Source organism: Symsagittifera roscoffensis, chromosome 5, assembly GCF_963678635.1.
Source record: "Symsagittifera roscoffensis chromosome 5, txSymRosc1.1, whole genome shotgun sequence".
NCBI classification, from domain to species: Eukaryota; Metazoa; Xenacoelomorpha; order Acoela; family Convolutidae; genus Symsagittifera; species Symsagittifera roscoffensis.
Genome location: NC_087066.1, coordinates 66,765,106 through 66,784,415, shown reverse-complemented (window position 1 = coordinate 66,784,415; position 19,310 = coordinate 66,765,106). Strand labels below are relative to the sequence as shown.

Below are 19,310 nucleotides of genomic sequence, written 5' to 3'. Positions count from 1 at the left end.
TCATCATACTACCACAATTGTACCAAACGGAGGTGCTTTTCAGATCACACGACCAGATGGGCCACCAGGGGATAGATAAAGTACAACAAAGGATACTTCACAGGTTTGACTGGCCGGGAATGAGAAAAGCTTGCGAGAGATGGGTGAATGCCTGCCTAGCATGCCTTCAAGTAAAAGACCCAAGGAAGATGAAGTTTCCCCTCAAGTCTGTCGAGAGTTCGGAATTCAATGAGGTGGTGCAGATAGACCATCAGAAAATCTGCATGACGGAGTCGGGTTATAACCAAATACTAGTTATAATAGATCACTTCACCAAGTTGGCGGAAGCGGTTCCGTGCCAGACAGCCTCAGCAGAGGAGACATGTGATCACCTGATAACGCATTGGATATCGCGGTATGGTTGTCCAATGACTTTCCAGTCGGACAACGGCAAGGCTTTTGTGGGGGACTTGACAAAAGAATTGATGAAGAGATCACACATTGCTCAAGCACACTCGACGACCTATCATCCACAGACCAATGGGTTGGTAGAGAGACAGAACAGGACACTGGTCAACATGCTCAGGGTGTACTGCTCGGGATACATGACGGACTGGGACAAATACCTGCCACAGGTAGTAGGAGCCTATAATAGTACTCAGCACTCAACGACGGGTATCAGTCCTTTCATGATGTTGACAGGCAGGGAAAGGGCAATGCCTATAACATTCTTCTACCCGGAGTACGAGGGGAAGAGGACGTCACCTCAAGCATACGTGAAGGAAGCGATCAAAAGACAACAAGAGCTAAACGAGCTATGTCGGAGAAACACGGCGCAAGCGCAAATGAGGCAACGCAAGAAATATGACGAAAAGATACTAAGAGCAAAGCCATACGAAGTGGGCCAATACGTGTGGGTCTTCCAAAATGTCATACCGCCCAAGGGAACAAAGAAACTACTCAAGAAATAGAGAGGACCGTTCATGATTACGGAAGTACATCAACAAGGACGGTTCTATCGCTTGAGTACAGGGCGAGCAGCACATTACGAAAATCTGAAGCCTCACGTCCCGTCCCCGGAGGACTGGTGCCTACCAAAAGACATGGAAGGTCTTGAGTACCTGGTGGTGGAACCAGCGTGCGAAGTGAATGAGAAAGGCACTAGAGAGAAAAATGATGGTAATGAGAACTTGAGTTTGGACGACAACGAAAAGATAGAAGTGGAGTCGGATGCAGGTTCATTTGTAGAAGAAGACTGGAACGACCCAGAGCAAAACGAGGTACCGAAGTGGATGGAGCCGGATCGACCAACACCACCGGAAACCAGGACTGGCAATCGTAAACGAACAGGTATGAGGTACAATAGGTACGGGGATGACTTCTTGATCGATAAGATACAGCCAGACAAGTTGGGCGATGAACTACTAAGCGCAGGCGAACTGGAAGCCGAAGAGGAATGGCAGGTCATTGATGATGGTGGACATTATCCGCAGGATGATTACTCGACGCCAGAATTGGAGACGGATCTCGAGCAGAGTGAAATAGAAAGGAGGGAGAACACGAACTTGAGGATTCTAGAGTGGATGCGTGATGTCAAAGACGAGAGCCGCGAAGGACAAAGCATTCAGCAAATCGATGTATCAGCAGCAAATTACATGAAGACAGAGGACCCTCTTTTCGGATGGACAGCAACAGACAGGCCACTGGACATCCCTAGGGACAATTCAGACCCGACTACATCGACGGGGACGTCGATAAATATTTTTGTCCGGGGAGTGGGGGTAGGACTTACCCACACCGAAAATTTGATGATAAAGAAGCTCAAGGAAGTGAGGGAAACAAGCGGATTGGAACTGGAGGAAGAAGAACCAGAGCCTACCATAGGAAGGAATTTCAAAACGAAATTCGAAATACCCAATGAATACTCAGAGAACATCATGATAACGGATAGCGACTTCATCCTGTCAAACAGGACCAGCGCGATCTGCATCACGGCGGACATGAGTTTCAAATCAAGATTGGAGGCTGACTTCAAAAGAGAGTACCAGAACGTAGAGTTTCTGTTCAGACAGAGGCCAGGACTGGGAGGCATGGCAGCGCTTCCACCGTCAGTGGCACAAGTCCCGGGCAAATACCTCTGCTTCCTAGTAACGAGAGTCAACGACAGAAACACAATTGATCCCGAACACGTGATATTGGCACTGACAAGACTACGTGACTTCATGATTGAAAGAGGAATAGTGGAGGTCTCGATGCCGGTGTACGACCCAAACAGGGGCAAACTGAGCTCGAGGGAATTGTATGCTATCCTACATGTGGTCTTTGCAGAAACAGAGATAATGGTGCATCTTCACAAGAAGTACTACTTGAGCATCGCCTGAGTCGGGTACATGGAGGTATCAGGTCGGGTGTGAGGGAGGAGTCTTGAGTTAGGTACTGGGGTGCGGCGCAGGTAAAGGGATCTTAAGATGTGATTGGCATGACAATTGAATTTTAAAAGAAAGAATTGATGGTGCTAAAACATAAAATGAATCTGCATGTTCTTAAGGGAAATCCAATCGAATTGCTTTAAGTGATATGAGAATGATAAGATTTTAACCATATGGGTAGAAGGGGGGTCTCTAGGTTAGGAACGTGACATGCTAAGTTTTAATGAGCTTTCTGTTTTCAGATCAAGTTTGAAAAACAAAGTTGAAAATCCAACTACACTCAAGCGAGAAACAGAAAGAGAGAATCTTGATTGAACACGCGATAATCCGAATCTACAGCAAGTACTTGCAAGAGAACATTTCTAGAGAATTCTTGAATTGGGTAATACTTGAGTTGGTAAGGTAATTCTTGAGCTGGTTAACATCTACCTACATACATCCCGAAGTTACAAAGAATGGCAGACCGATTCTGGAACTCCGTGCCCGCGGCCCTGAGGAAGCCCACTCTTGATGAGCTGTACAGGCGCCTGAGGGACTTGGACTATACCCAAATAGACGAGAGAATGGCGGTGATGCTGAATGCCATCCTCCAGTTGGAGGACCAGGGTGAGTGCAGGGAGTCTGCAACGGAGGCTGTCTTGATGATCGGCTACACCACCGAGGGAATATCGAACCAAGAACAGACCAGATGGTTGTCTTGGAATGTGGATGGAGGAGTAAGGGGTTTTGACTTGGCAAGGAATCCTGGCCTGAATAACAATACCGAATATGGCGCAGGGGAATTCCCACTACCGACTAGGCCAACAGTAAGGTCCACCAGCCAGAGCTCGAGTAGGGTGCCATCGATGTCACGAATGCAACAGACGACCGAGGCATATCCGGATCTAGGTGTTCTAAAGAAAGAGCTCGAGAAGACGCAGAAGGAAAGGAATAAGGCGAACCTCGATCGGGATCAGGCAAATCTGGATCGGGAGAAGGTTCAGCTGGAAAGGGACCAGGCGGTCAATGAGCGAGACCAGGCTCTGAGGTTGCTTGAGATACAAAAAGCTGAGCATCAACATGAGTTAAGGGTGCGGGAGAACGCCGCAAATCGTGATCAACTGAGGTCGGAATTAAACAGAATAGAACAACGACAACGCGAGCTTGATGCACAGAAGGGAGCCAGGCCGAAGGAGCGAGTGGTCACCAGCTCGAGGCCAGAGTCACGTATGGAGGTGGATGAGGCCCCCAGAGCAAGAGCACGGTTCAACCTTGACCGCGAGGCCCGTGAACACATGAGTGAAGGGTTGGAAGTTTGGATACCGAATGACGCAACGTCTTCCTTGCGTAGCCTAGAGACGCAACCCATACGCCCACTGATGGATGTGGAGCTGCCGGGGTATACCCCAACCTCGACCTCGAGTGACGGTCAGGTGAGCGGCGGCTCATCGCGTCTGAGAGAACTGGGCGAGAGATTGCGACAAAAGAGTCGTGAGAGTTCGGCAAGACCGGAGCTTCCCCCGACGTGGAGGGAGCAGCCGGTTAGGAGTGTCGTGATCTTGAGTTATAAGAAGAATACAGAGGGGAGGTACCACAGGCACAATCGGCTGGACTGGAGTACGGAGCAGAAAGCTAGGAGAGACTGCTTTCATGATGCGGCCTGGGTGCAATACATGGCGCCACCCCGGGTACCAGAAGGTGCGGTTCATCTAATCGTAGGGGACAGCCTGGTGCGGGTGTTGACCCGGATCCGATCGCACTGGCAGACGGGAATCTTGAGTTTCGCTGGAGCTGCCACGCCACAGATGTTAGCAACGCTTGACATGCTGGGGATGACCAAAGTATACACGGTGACCCTGATGATCGGGACCAACGATGTATCAAGGGGTGAAGCGAGGAAAATAACAAGGCTGCACGATAAGGTGAGCTGCCTTCTTGAGGAACTGAGGATTCAGATGGACCCCATCCTGTTGACGATATGTACTGTCCCCTACAATATGATGTTTGATCAGCACGCCTTGGAGATGAACGAGAAGGTGCGGAACCTAAACAAGGGGATAAGAGACATCCACCGGAAGAGTGTGCTCCCTGTCAGACTGTTGGACGTGGCAGAGCGCATGGAGAAAGAGGGATTCCCTGAAGACACCTCCAGTGATGGAATCCATTTTGATAGACCGAGGGGAGCAGAGTGGCTAAACGACGTCTTCCAAGAACACATGAATGCGCTGGAGGCGGATCTGCTAGAGACAGCCCAATTCACTTTAGGACCACCTCCGAACCCACCATTCCTGGCCTCAAGGGCCTTGTCTGGTCGCTTGGGACCGAGAGTTGACACTAGAGACAGTTCAAGGAGCAGCCAGACCAGATTGCAGAGTGCCACGCCAATGGAGTCTGAGGAGGTGACGTCATCAACACCTCCAAGCTCGGCGATATCCTCAGTGGTAGTGGCAGAGAGCAAACGGGAAAATAAGTCTATGGAGACCGCTCGCTTGAGATATCCTGAGAAGGTGAAAGAACTGGATCTAGAGAGTTTGGAATGCAGGCAAGAATTGGCGGAAACCCTGGGGATCGAACGAGTATCACACGAGGATTTGAATAGGCATCATTGCGTGGACTGGTTGAAAGCTCATGAGGCGCACTTCTCGAGAGCGAAGTTGATGGAGACCACAGACCTGACGGGAATTCCCACAAAAACGATCATGGGACCCATTAACTACAGACCTCTCAAGCTGCTGGGGAGTCCGGGACTTATAGCAGAACCTCCCAAGCACCGAACTAGCATCGCCAGGATCAGGTTGGCAACCCCGGCACAGTTGAAGGTGGTAGACAAGCTACTCAATCCGGGAGGAACGGGATTGCCAGATGCCGCTTACGAAGGCTCGAAATTGGCGGAAGATCCCAGGTACGGGAAGCCCTGTGGGAGTACCCAGCTGGCCAAAACCCTGGCAGTGTATGATAGAGCAGACCCAGCTGCTGCGAGAGTAGTCATTGTGGCGGGATCAGACTTCGAAGGAACGTCTCCCAAGTTGTTCTGGCCGGAGACTTTGATATACTCTTTGCCAGGAGCTGAATTGAATCAGATGTTAACTCTGGTAGTGGCAATAAAGTCGGAGATGCCCTGTGAACCTGAGCTGCTGTTGTTTGCAGGGATGAATGATCACCTGCACGCGATGGGACTTCTTGAGCAACTAAAGGGCGATGAAATTCCGACATCGAGGAAGATATGGGAAGCCATTCAAGCGTTGTTTGCGGCGATGAATGAAGTGCAAGAGAATGTTGTCTCGAGATTCGGGTCCAAGACGAAGGTGGTGTTTACCACATCCCCTGGATACGCGAATATGCCACCCGCCCTACAGTTCGTGTACGCGGTCTTGATCCTGATAGCAGAAGGGAGTGAATGGCGGATTCTAATGGCAGCCCCCAATCGGGAGTTGGAGCCATCGAACCTGAGGCTTCGCAAGTCAGAATTGGCGGCGGCATGGGCGGACATATCTCATGCACTGAGGGGCTTTTATGGACTAGCCGACATCCTGATCGTATTAGACGAGGTGCTCTTGCTAGAGATATCGAACTTTGCCAGGCAGCTCAAGTTCAGCCCAGTCATCGGGGACGATCACCCGGCGATAAGCAAATTAACGGCCAGCCTGTGGTTTCGGAGTATGGATGTGAAGATCACGAACTCCACCAGCAAGTCTAGAGGTCCCAGTAACGAGAGAAGAAATGTGGCCGAGACGGAAAAGCAATTAGGATCGTTGAAATATCGTTTGACTCAAGAGAATGGCTGGTGGCCATTTTTGACACCAAGGCTGGAGAACGCCACGAATAAGACAAGGGAGGAAGCACCACTCCTCGTGAAGCAAGTCTGGAGTTTCCTAGAGAAGCAACTGGAGCTGGCCGAAGTAAGAGACATGACGGTGGCTAGATTTGTCTCGGCCGCCAATGAAGTGACGATCGCAGGGTTCTGGAGAGAGCACGCCAAAGGCGAATTGAAGACTCGGAGGGATTACGAGATTCTCAAGTTCTTGAGTCCTTGCTGGGAGAAGGAATTCTTGGCAGGAATATTCGGTACCACGGCGACTATCTTTGGAGCCTTCGTGCAGGAGATACTGGGCATGCCCATCAGCCTGCTCTTGGCCCTGTATTTGGTCTACCCCAGATACTTGTTCAACATGGGTCCAGCATACATGTTTAGTCGGGGAGTGGAGACACTTCGAGTTGATGGGTACCTGGCACTAGTGCTCTTGACCCATGGGGAATTGGTGTCGTTTCATCGATTAATGGAATATGGAGAGCCTCTGTCTATGGGGAGAGTCCACACGAGCATTGAAACCAGCTCCTACAAGTGTGCCGCAGGATTGAAGACGTTGCTAGTGCAATACCTCATGATGCAAAATCGGCACATGACGGGTGAAGATGAGAATCCAACTTAGAGAGAAGAATGGAAGAAGACGAACAGAGGGATGCCTCTGCTGACGGACCTATGCCTGGCAATGAGGTCGGACCCAATGGGGATAATCCGGGGCCTAGAGGAGGTGGTGACCTGCATTTATGGTCCAGCAGTGACGTACGCGTTCCCAGACCCCCTGGTGACAACGTATCGTCACTCTGTAACGCACTTGAGCCTTATCAGTATACTGGATGGGACGGCGTTAAATTGGTGTCAGCAGGAGGTGCTCAGAGGGCGAATGAGCAACACGGTACTCTTTGGAAAGGTGAAAGATGCCGAGCTGATAGTGTACAACTTCAGGGGGCAAATGCAATGTAGAATGGGAGGCAAGCGAGAGGGTCCCATTGAAATGTATCCCAAATTCTGGAACTTGAACCCATTGACGGCGGACGGACGAGAAATCTTGAGAATTCCTGCCTGGAAGGAGTGCTTCGCACTGGTGAAGAGGGAGCTGGAGACCATAATGGAGAAAGAAATCCTCCCGGCCACCATGCTTGAGTTCCCAATAGTCAGGAGGATGACCTTAGGAATGAATAGTCCCTTGGTAGTTCCCTCCATAATGGCGAGGATGACGACGGAGGAAATGCAGAAGGATTTCACTGATGGCTGGGACCCCCTGTTCATTGGCTACACGGCGGCGGTCTACTTCCATACCAGCGAGATGAAGGTAAATTCGTGGACGACGCAAGCGAAAAAGAGTAGAGGTTCGCAGCCCCCAGGGTATGAGGTGCGGAAGGTCTTGAGAACTCTTGAGAAGGAGGGACTTGAGAACATGTTACCCATATGGGATGATGGCAGGATGATCGTGATGGAGGGGCACGTCGCACTGGTGGACGACATGAAATTTGCCACGAGAAAATATAAGGCGCCCTATGGCTTGGAACAGGTGGAAATAAGACAGGAAGGAACAGAACTAGATGCAGCAGGTCAACTGCATGTAGCACTGACGGAATACAAAAAGCTGGATCCTACGACACCATCACCACTGTCCGTGGACACACCTGGAGACAAGAGGAGCGGACCCGTCGAGGACCGATTTAAGAAAATTCTCGAGAGAAGGAGACATGAGTCAGAAGAAGAGAGTATGGATGAAACTCTCAGTGAAGCCGGTGAAGACATGGAAGTGGGGAATACGCCTGAACCAGGGCCATCAGGGGAGGAGCTCACCACTCAAGAGCTGTTGAAAGATTTGAGCGAGGAGAATTGGGCAGATACTGCCACACCACCCCTGATTCCGTCTCCCCGGAAGGATCTGGAATTGCCATTGGCAGGTGAGACCTTCAATATGGGGATGTTACTCTTGAGCTCGGAGGAAAGGGAGAAGAACACGTTCGAAGGGAACAGGGACATATTCTTGGGATCTCTCGAGGATGACGCTTGGCAGGAATTCCTGGAGGAATTCAATCGAGAAGTGGGCAGCGAGACGACGCTGGACAAGTTCAAGAAGGAACTGTGGGACGCAGTAGTGAGATTCGGGGAACCGCTCCTGATAGGAACGGGCCTGGATGAGAAAGCAAGAAAAGAGCTGCTGAACAAGCTAGTGGAGCTGAGGAACGCACGATCGAAGACTAGAAAAGAGAAATGTGAGGACAGCTCTACTCTGAAACAAAAAACTGTGGATAAAATGGTTGATGATATAAAAAGGGATAAGGTTGGGACTAGTAATATGATTAAAAGTACTAATATCCTTAAGGCTCGAGCAGGGGGGAGGCAAGAGTTGGAAGGAGTGGATGGAGAGGTCGAATCAATGATGATAGCCACAACACCCTCGAGCAGAGATGTGAAGACTCGCAAGAGGAAGAGAGAAGTGGAAGGATGGGGTAGTCCTTCAGTGGATGCTGTTTCGGAAGGAAACTTGAGAGAGACGGCGCCCATCGTTTTGGCTCGATGCAAGACGGCGGCATACAAGAACAGCTCGGAGATCAGGAAACCACTTGAAGTAGAAAAGGAAATTGAGGTTTCCGCCAGTTCGACGTCAGAAGAAGACTTCAAGCCTCAGAAGATAAACGTGAAGAGAGGTTCAACGAACGGACAGGTAGGGGAAGTGGAGATCGGCAAAGAATGGATCTCGAAGGCACATCAGGACATGGGTAAACAAGTGACGAGTGATCCATTGGAGAGGAACAAGACGAGGAACACTTCCCGGACGTGGTGGGTGGCCCTCGAAACATTGAAGGAAATGGAGGACTGCTTGAAGAAGTCGGACAGTGGAATAGCTCGCAAGCGACGCAATTGGGCCACCCAGCAAAAAGCCGAGGTTAATAAGATAGAGATGGCAAGTCATCTGAAGAGGTCCTGGCAGAGTTTGTTGAAGGATCATTTTGAAGAGGCGATGAGGACATCCTCATCAGCACCGCCACTAATGGCGAATCCCTTCGTTAGAACTGCGGGACAATTAATGTTCACCTGGAGTCTGGTGGGAATAGAGTTGGAGACATTGACCTCGTATGACAGGCTGAAGTTGGGGAGCAAGAAGCTAGAGGTGTATCAGGCACTGATGCAACACGTGGCCAGGGACAATTCAGGCTTGAGCCTGGCTAGAAGAAAAGATGCCACATGTTTCTTGAGATGGATAATGTCAATGATGTCTGATAGCACCATCCTGGCATGCCACCAGAGAGCAAGTGGAAGTAAAACCATGGAGAAAAGAGTCTCAACGATCATCTTGAACGTATATCAGAGTACAGGAATAGAGAAAGAAGATGGTTCCAGACTATCCTTAGAGAACCATCGAAAGCTGGACGAGGTACGGAGGTTCTCTAATAAGAAGTTCGAGGAAGAACATGATGTTCACCGTAACCTGGCCTCGTCAGAACAGTACTCGAGACTCAGTGAGAAGGGGGAATACCAATATGTGTCTGGAGTGATGGGAATAGCCTACAATCCCTTCTTAGACTCGGAAGCTGGAGGAGCCCACAGAAACCATGAGGTAGCGGAGCTACTGAAGTTTTGGACAGAAAGAATAATGGAAATAGACGCGGTGGAAAAAGAGGGGCCGAGCCTGGGCCTGATTCTTGAGAAAACACCAGAGGTGATAAGCATACCGCGCTCAAACGAGAGAGTTGAAGTGAACAAGGGCGGTGGAAATGGCTTGTTAACCACGAACTTGGGAGTGATATGGAAGCTACTAAGACCCTCCTGGTGTCCACATCCCCATGCGAGTCTAATCGAGGAAACCACCGAGCGAGTGAGGTTAGCACCAACGGAAGATGAAGATCTGGCGAAGTTGAGTGTGCTACATAAGCTAATCACGCCCCAGATGCAAGAGCCAAGCGAAAGGACGAGCGACCCCGGGTCAGCAAAGAAATTGGAGCCGGGTAGCTGTCTGGATTCGACGTGTGGGAACGGAGAGCACATCTGCGATGGACGGTCATGCGTCAGAATACTGTCGTTTCAAAAAGAAGACCTGGTCACTTGGTTCGAAGACATCACAGAAAGGGAGAAAAGTGAAGTGCAAATAATAGCGGAATGTTACGCGAGAACCACGGTGAATATAGCGACAGCTCTCGGATTCTTCTCGAGAATGTGTGGTCTGCAGGCACTGGAGAGACTGGAATCTGAACATCATTTAGTGACGGCGTTGAGCGTAGAATCATGGCCCGGGGTGTTGCAGGTGACTCAAAAACACATCCGGAGCTGGAAGGTTGGTCTTGAGGCGGAAATGGGATTTCCCATGAGCGAAGCTTATGGCTTGCCATTGAACGCGAAATCGCTGATAGGGTCAATGATGGCCAACTTGTGCGGAAGTCACTACCCGCTACACATGGCGATGGTGGAAGTGTCCAGCCAGAGAATACTGGTGGACAAGGCCTTCTCAGTGCCCAAGTGCGTGAGGTTGGCTCGGATGTCGCATCACTCGCACAAGTTGTTGAGAAAGATCAAAGGGACAGTACCAAAAGAATTGAGAGATGACTTAAGCGAAATCTGGGGAGAAGATCTTCTGAAGTTGGAAAGAGAAAACACAAGCGATCACGAGAGACAAAACGTGATCGGAAAACCTGTGGGAAGTACTCCGAACCTGGAAGACAACGACACGATGCACGAGAAAATGATGGAGCTTGAGCCTCTCTTGGAAGCCTCAGGGGAGCGTAATCTCAGGAGCATTGAGATCTCTCATGGGGAATGCCCATGCCACTGTTTGGCACAAACGGTGTGGTATCCAGATCACAAGAACCTTTGCCTGGTGTGGGATGTGGAAGAGATTCGGTCGATCGGACTACCGGATCATCGGCAGAAGGTGACGCTCTTAGTAGTGAGTACGATGTTAGCTCTGAGATGGATAGAAGAGAATATAACGAAGTATCGGGAGGCGACGACGCCAACGGCTGAGTCAATATACGCGATAGACTACAGCAGGAGACTCGAGTTGTTTGAGACTGCGTGCAAAGTATTCGCCATACCGACGGAAGTCAGGCACGTATGGAGTCGCTTGAGGTACTTTCCATGGTTTCGGGCGACACTGACGTCTTGGTTGTACATGACAACGAAAGATCACATGAGAAAACATCAAAAAGAGTATCGACAGTTCCAGGCCGAGATTGGGCCGGAAGCTTTCAAGAGACCCCTGCTAACCCATCGTAATGCGATCACGACAGGATGGAAAAGAGTGGGTAAGATGTCTAGAGACAATACCAAAGCGAGGGAGTCGATACTAGAGGAAGACCTGGCGAAGAACGTGAGCTTGAGCCTGCACAACTCCTTTTGCTTGAACCGAGAAGCTAGGGTGAAGGCACTACCCAACCAAGCAAAGAGGTTGCAGGAGCAGAGAGAATGGATGCGATCCTATGAACAGCTGAAGGCTTGGGAGGAGATTGTGATTAGTTCCGATGATGAAGAGGAACTGTTGAGACAGTTTGCCGCATCTAGCACTTCAGGATGCAGTACCTCCAAGGCGAAGAGTACGAGATGAATGGGCAAATCCGATGGATCTTGAGTCCTGAGAGGGAAGGGGGGCTTGAGCGTGGATCCGAGTGAAACTTGGATTCACGAAAAAGAAATTTTAACAAAGCAAATATTGTTACTAATATACTATATTTATTATATAAATCGAAATGCTGCATGACAATTTCCTGATTGAATAGGACAAAAGAGATTTTAAAATGATTGGCTTGAAAAGCGAAAATTCAAGGGTGCAGGTGTATGCAGATTTTGGTTGCTGTTTAGCAATAGTGTGAAAATTTTAAATGGCTGTGAATTTTGGGGTGTAGATAAGCTTAAATCTGCTGCAAACTTCTGTAAATGACCACTGGCACTGTATCTTGAGCAACACTCGGTTTTTCTGGGACTCACTGGCAGAAGACAGCGCGCGATGAGGACATCGATCTCGAGTCCGGGGAGTATGTGCCAGTCGGTCATATTTGGAAGTTTGACCTTGAGAGAAGCAAAAAACACTTGATTTTGGAGTGAAATTTAATTTTTCAAAATTTCGAATGGAACCTGTCATGCACGATTTTCTCGCGATAACTGAAAATCAGAAAAAAGAAATCAGAACAATTTCAGAACGATTGAGTGACACACGCGGGAAAGTTGTAAGAAAAAGCAGTAGGAAATTGCTATTCGCAATTTCCATCACTATCATAATCGAGAGTAGAGCTGTCCCATCTGTGACAGAGACGAGAGCATTCCCACGAATTGGATTATAGCGACTGGAGTGTTATTCGGAACTGGACTAGAGTGAACCTTCGGTGGAAAGGTGGACAACTTGAGTGTCCTAATGGTTCACAAGAAAACTATTGTCTAGAGTATAAACTCGTTCTCATTGTTAAAACTATAAAACATTAGACTCATTTAGTTACGTTATTTAATTCTTGAGTTAACTACCGACTGGATTATTTCCCACTTCTTGAGCGTGCTACTATGTGAGTACAAATTTAAATTCCTAGAGTGTGTTTTATAATTGTTATGTTGAGGTAAGGCGAGTTTTAGGTTGATCCATCTGAAATGGATCAAAGTTCCACTGTCTAATAAAAAGTAACTCAACGGATTGTTCCAACCCGGTTTTTAACGGCGTTCATGTATTTTGGGTATCTAGAGACCTAAGTATGGGGACGTTTCTAATTCTAGAGTGGGGGGATATTTTAGTAGTAGCCTTTAAGCTGTAACGGGTCGTAGTCTCATGTCACAAGCGAACCGAACTGGCTCCGACCGTTCTTGAGGTAGAAAAACACAAGAGATGGTGTCCCTGACCCTTGAGCCAGTGGTTATAGGGCCTATTTTTCTTAAGCCTCATGTGTGACTGCAGTAGACGAATGTTACATTTCGGTCTTAACTAGGTTAAAAAAACTGTTCACGGTAATCCGGAAGGCTTCCGCGTTCCGAACTACCCTTCCGCCCCGGTGGTTTAGGCCTATTAAGGGCGTTAATGTGAGCATCCGCTCGGCGCGGAGTGCTCTTTAACGGTTCTGCCGGTCATGATGTTAAAAAAGAATAACACCCAGGAGCGCCATAAAAACATACATGTAACATTCGCCCGGAAGATACATATCGACGGAAAACAAAACTAGGTCTTAAGACGACTGGCTAGCGTCTAAACAGAGCTTTGCATGCTTTTCACCGTATCTACCAAGCCAGTACTTTTCGGTGGTCTTTTCCAACATCGGGTCGACAAAAACGTTACTGCTTTCGGCTTCGGTCAAAACACTCAAATTAACTAGATTACATGCAGAAATAGTGAGCTCATGGCTGGGTCTCAGTATCCCCAGACCACGAGGTCACTCCTAAAAACAGGGCTACTACTATTTATTATATTACTATTGTTTTTGTTCAGTAGATAAAAATCATCATCTCCATCGAAGATGGATCAACCCTTTCCCCCAACTCCTAGCTTCTCATCCTTATCAAAATGAATCTAGATATTAATTAAATTCAAGTCAGGACATGACAGGAAGCTAAAAGTTTATGCAACAGGATAAAAGTTTCAGTTCCTTTACCCTTCCGGATTGATGAATCCGCTGGATCAAGCTCGCTTATCCTGATTTCCTCTTTATCCGGAAGGCTGTCCTTCACCCTTCACCGTTGCTCGCAACGGCCTTGCAACTATTGTAGCAGCACAATAGTTGCAACTCGGAGGGTTCTTCTGTTATTCTGTAACTCGTTGTCTTTTTCCGATCTCAATTTCGTAGTTGTTGTTAGCGCAGCTAATGTTGTTCTGTTTTTCTTTCTCGTTTTAGCCAAAATGGCCGTTTCTGACGTTTCTCAGAAATATGACGTCATAATTCGAATTTTTGAAATTTTAAAATACCAGAATATTCTAGCCCTCACCGTTTGGCCAATCGTTCCAAAAACGTCCTTAATTCTTAATAATCATCAATCCGGAAGGCTTACTGCTAAAAATTCGAAGTCTGCATAAATTGCATTTTGGCCATTCTGGTCGAATGTCACAGTCTTGATGTCGTGATTGATCAAGTCTAATCTGAAATGGATCAACCTAAAAACTCTCCCTAACTCAACATAACAATATAAAACACACTCAAGAAAGTTTAATTGGGTACTCACATACCGACAAGACCTCTAGAATCGAGTAACTAAATTAACAAGTAACTCCAGAAGTAATTGGGTAATTAAGTTTAACTCGAGAAGTTTGTAATGATTAAGTATTAGCTCAAGAAATAAGTTTTGGGTCTGGACCATTGGGAGACTTCGGCTGTCCACCTTTCCACTGACTGAAATTTCACTCCGGTCCACTTGAATTTACTGTCCTTCCACTCGTGATTACTTTCTGTCTTCTGCCAAGAATCAGACAGCTCTACTCTTGTTCGAATAATGTATTGGAAATTGCGAACTGCAATTTCCCGCTGCTATTTTTGACTACTTTCCAGCGATTGTAGTTCGAATCTTCTGATCTTATTTTCTGATATTTTCAGTTGTCGCGAGAAACTTGAGCATGACATGCTCAATTCAAATTTTTGAAAAATTGCATTTCACCCCAAAATCAAGACTTCCTCAAGGTCAAACTTCCAAATATGACCGACTGGCACATGGGGGCGTTCCATTTAACATCCAGTGTGGGGAGTTATTTTGGTAGTGGCCTGATCTTGAGTTCCAGAAACATGATCTTGACTTCTATTTCTAGTTAAACCGTTAATTTGCTCGGACCGATTGAGATGAAAAGCGCGAAAGGTCTCTGGCCCTTGTGCCAATGGCTATAGACTGACATAAGCGAACGACTGTTACATTGCGTAGCTCCGCTTCAACCCTGTCAAAGTTAATTACATGTTGCTCGTGTGGTTTACAGAACGGATGAGCTTGTATCTTGAATAAATTTTGGTATGGCTCCTTCGGAGGATGGCGATGTCGCTGATGCCCTTCGCTCAACCTATCAGTCTTCTCTCACGTTAGTTTTCCATAGATTTTGCGTGGGTTATTTTATGCCATTTAAACTTAGTTTTCGCCAATGTTTTTAGGGGAAAGAGGAAAAACAACGAAGAAATAGAAATGGTAAGCCCTTTAATGTCTTCATAATATCTAAATGTGCAAAAAAAATTGTGGATTTCCTGATTGTTTTTTTTTTGCAGTTAGAGAAAATCAAGGAAGGCACTTCACTGAGAAAAGAAAAAGACACATTTGCCGAATCTAATTTGATGAAGTCAACGGTTGGTAAAACGAAAACGAGGAAGAAAACTGGAGAGAGAAAATCGGAAACTAACTCTGGATTCGAATCAAATAGCGAAAAATTAGAAACAGAGCAAAGGTGAGAAATTAATAGATTTTGTTTCTTTATATAGGTTATATATGCGATTGTCCCTCTTTGTGCTCGAAAACTGCTTGCGTTTTCGCAGCTAAATAAATAATATATATTTATCCATTTTCTAATTGGGTTAGTTTCATCAAAGTGTCAATCGTTAATGATTCTTGTATTAGATTTTTATGCCGATGTTAATTGTTGTTTGTATTTTTCTTGAGTTCATTAACACTGGTTACTTCTATTGGCTATATTTGATCAATTAGAAGTAACCTTTTGACAAATGTGAAGAAGGAAGGTTTATGGTATGAGCAGCGCTGGCTTTTAGCAGGCGCTATCAAATGGCTAATAACTCTTCTATTTCTGCATGCGATTCGAATGTCTTTTCAACTTGTAATGTAGAATATTCCTGATAAAAAGTTGATGAACAGAATCTTTGGATCATGTGTTAAGTTGTGATTTAAGGAATCAACTCGAGCAGTTTCGTCTGCAATTGTACTATACATGCCTGGTACGTCAAATGTCACAAGCAAGGGATCTTTTGCAAACGCAAGTTCAACATTCGCCCAGACATTACACAGTGATGGACCGTTAAAAAAGTACCTATTGACGACTGGCAGTCGTCAGTTACCTTAATCCTACTCGTTTTTAACAGTCTTGACCTATCCAGTTGTTTTTCTGGTCTGTTAAGGGCTAAAAACTATGTTGCCATCAGCCAAACGACTTTCTATCAGCTTTCGATTACATGCAAAAAATAATCACATAGCTGGGTCTCGGATCCCCAGACAACGTGATTACTATTAAAACACGGCTAGAAAACCACAATTAGATGTTTTTACTGGCAGCTATTTACTAAATCCATTAGAGATGGATTGACCCTTTCCTCGTCTCTATTATCGGAGTAAATTAAATACGTTCGGGGCATTGCATCAGCTAAAATATATAGGTATTTTTTTCTAACAGTCCCTGGGCACCAGGCATCTGACTCCGTACTCTCCCGGAGATAACGTCGTTATCTCTCCAATTTTGTTGCACTGGACGTTTCGGTGCAATCCTAAATGTCCCATTAGACCTTCCGTTTCCACAATCTTCTTCCAGTAGGCACCTTATCGTGGTCACGATAAGAAGCTTTGCACTCTCGCTTTGTCTATTTTTTCCCGACTATTTTCTGTCTTGCAATCGGTTGTTCTCTTTTTTCGTATACTTCTGGACAAAATGGCCGTTTTTGGCATTTCTCAGAAATGTTCCAGTCCAAATCGAAAATTCTGGGCCTCCTTTTCACCGCAACGGCGATAACAACGCCTTTAATGTCGTTCTCGGCGTTTGTCGGAAACTTCGACTGTGCCATCCGGGTAAATGGCACCAAATTCTTGTCTATGAGTGTTAGAGACCACCGCTTCTAGAGTTAACAGTGGTGTTATTTTTCTCTCAGAGTAGTAGACATTTATTTTTTAATGTTTTATTTTTCATGAATGAAGTCAGTTTCCACGTATGAGATTTCAAAAAAAACTAAATTCTCAAAGAAGACCTTCCGTTTAGTTGCGGTAAGTACACAAGCTGGATAGGGCCATACCAGCGTTATAAAAATGCATATACATCAGCAAGCTGTATCATTTTATCAATGAAGTCATAAATCAGCATTAAATGCATCTCGTAATGTTAATTTATCTTAGCCGTCCTTCCTCTACAATAGCGCTAATGGAGCTGTCGATAAATTGAACTTTGCGCAGCGATCTGCACCCCTTATACATAATATAGAGCTCCTCAGGAGCGCGAAGCTTATTTTGAGATTGTGTTCAATTCCTCAGCAGCGCGAAGCTTATTTTGAGATTGTGTTTAATTCAGTTTTTTTCTCATTTTTCTGGCTCATTTTTCTAGAGGTTTCATTTTTGATTGCTTTCAAAGCACGCTTTTTTGACAGAAGAATCAAAATTCGGGTTTATAAGTGTTTATTACGCATACGATTAGCAAGCGCTATCAAGTAGGGTATAGGCTTTTTCAGCTTGTTTAACGGTTCCAACTTGGTTAACGGAATCATTTGGTAGCTCGGCGTATCAAATTTTTTAGTTTCTCCGGCTGGAAATTTCAAAGAATTTAAGTTCTAGTATGTCTAGGACCTGTTTGTGTTTCAAACGGGGAAGTTTTCAGCTTAAAAAACTTGTCGTCCTAATGTTTTTCTGCTTGTTTTGTCGGCGAATTCGACTCATCACGGTTTGTGCAGTAGGTGATTTTTTGTTGAAAATTTTTTTCATTAGGAGCCAATAAACGTAGTTCAGACTCTTATGTAGGTCGTGATGATTTCTTTTCAGGAAAAGGCATAATTTTTGTCCAGGCTCAAATTTACTTCTTCGCTGTTTGATTTTTCGTTTGTATTTAAAAACATGCTTCTTGATTCAGTTTTTACACTAGCCATCAGCTAAGTGTATTATTACGAACTTTCTTTTTTTTCTAACCTAACTAGTAAATAAGTGTTCAGTACAAATTTTTTATTTGGAAATTTTAGAAGTTTTAGGAGCCTTAGCGCATCTATTTTTTTCTTTGAAATTGGGCTGTTGGTTTTTTTTTTGTTTACTTGCGTTTATTGACTCTTCTCCATCTGTCTGTTGGCTATGTTTCATCGCTCTTAGTTGTAAGTTTACTAACTCCAATTTCTTTAATTTTTTTAAAGTTAAAAGTTGTTATTGGCCTCAATTTTTTCGTTTTTTTTTGTTTGTATTGTGTGATTTAGGAGTTTTTTCATGACGACTATTTTGTTTTAGGGTCACCTTAAGTTTAACGAAATTTTTCCCCTTTTTTGCTACTTTAGAATGTTTTTGAATAATTATTTAACGCAAGTGACTGTGGTTTGACGGATTTTTCTCATTTTGAACATTCCATAAAATTCTTAGTTGTTTTTTTTCGAAGATGTATTAGTTCTTTAATGAGTCAGTGATTCTTTTTATCTGCTGGCTTGCATTGCTTCGTTTGTATCGTATCGGAAGTGGTACAAAGCTCCGCTTATTTTGTGTTAATCACACTGATTTTATACGCGGTCTTTATACGCTAACACAAATTTGTTTCCAGTTTTTGTTTTTTTTTCCATGTGTTCTATCACTTTTACGCTCTCATATATTTTTTTACTGAGTCGCAGGAGATCTCTCCTGGATCTCGTTCATGACACCGGCGAACCGTTTAGCTTAAATAGATGGTTATCAAAATATTTGAGTGGTCGCCAAGCGAAGAAAATTTTCAGGGATGCTCTTAATATCCAGGATTGTCCGCACAGGCGACACTTAAAGCTCAGTCCTCACCTATTTCGGTCAATTTTTACGTTCATGTTGCAATGCAAATGTAGAGTATAGATGCATATAAAATAAGCACATTTGGCCAAGCGAACTAAGACAAAGTAACGTTACATCACAGTCGACGTAGGTTCGAGTCCCCCACCTGCCCATGTATTAATATACTAAAAACGGGGGTTACATCCTATTTTAACTGTTTTTTGGTTCTAATTCGGTTCAGCCTTGATTAAGACTGACCGCCAAAAAGCAATTTGTCTCAAGGACACTACCGACCGGTTCTTGTGGCTAGCTTGCGCCGATTTGTGCCAAAAGCGAACAGATGATAAAAAGTTATATGATGTTTTTGATCGATAGAGAATGCCGAAATTTATCTATTTGCTTGAGTTATTTACCGAAAAATATCTCTTATTAATTTAACGAATTGGGATCAGTTTTGGAGATTAGCGAGCATATTTTGGCGCCCACAGAGAGATAGTTAGTGCCCTGATTGTTTGATAACGATAAGTGTCCTGATC

General features: G+C 45.6%; 1 protein-coding gene across 4 annotated transcripts in view; it reads left to right on the top strand.

The window, feature by feature from the left end:
* Nucleotides 1-19,310, top strand: part of LOC134846528 (jouberin-like) — a 439,624-nt gene that overhangs the window by 379,760 nt on the left and 40,554 nt on the right. For all 4 annotated transcript variants that reach the window (XM_063863907.1, XM_063863905.1, XM_063863906.1 and 1 more), the window contains exons 2-4: nucleotides 15,066-15,166; nucleotides 15,237-15,270; nucleotides 15,348-15,523. In XM_063863907.1, coding sequence (XP_063719977.1) covers nucleotides 15,102-15,166; nucleotides 15,237-15,270; nucleotides 15,348-15,523 — 275 coding nt within the window. In that variant the 5' untranslated portion in view covers nucleotides 15,066-15,101. The remainder of the gene's footprint in view (nucleotides 1-15,065; nucleotides 15,167-15,236; nucleotides 15,271-15,347; nucleotides 15,524-19,310) is intronic.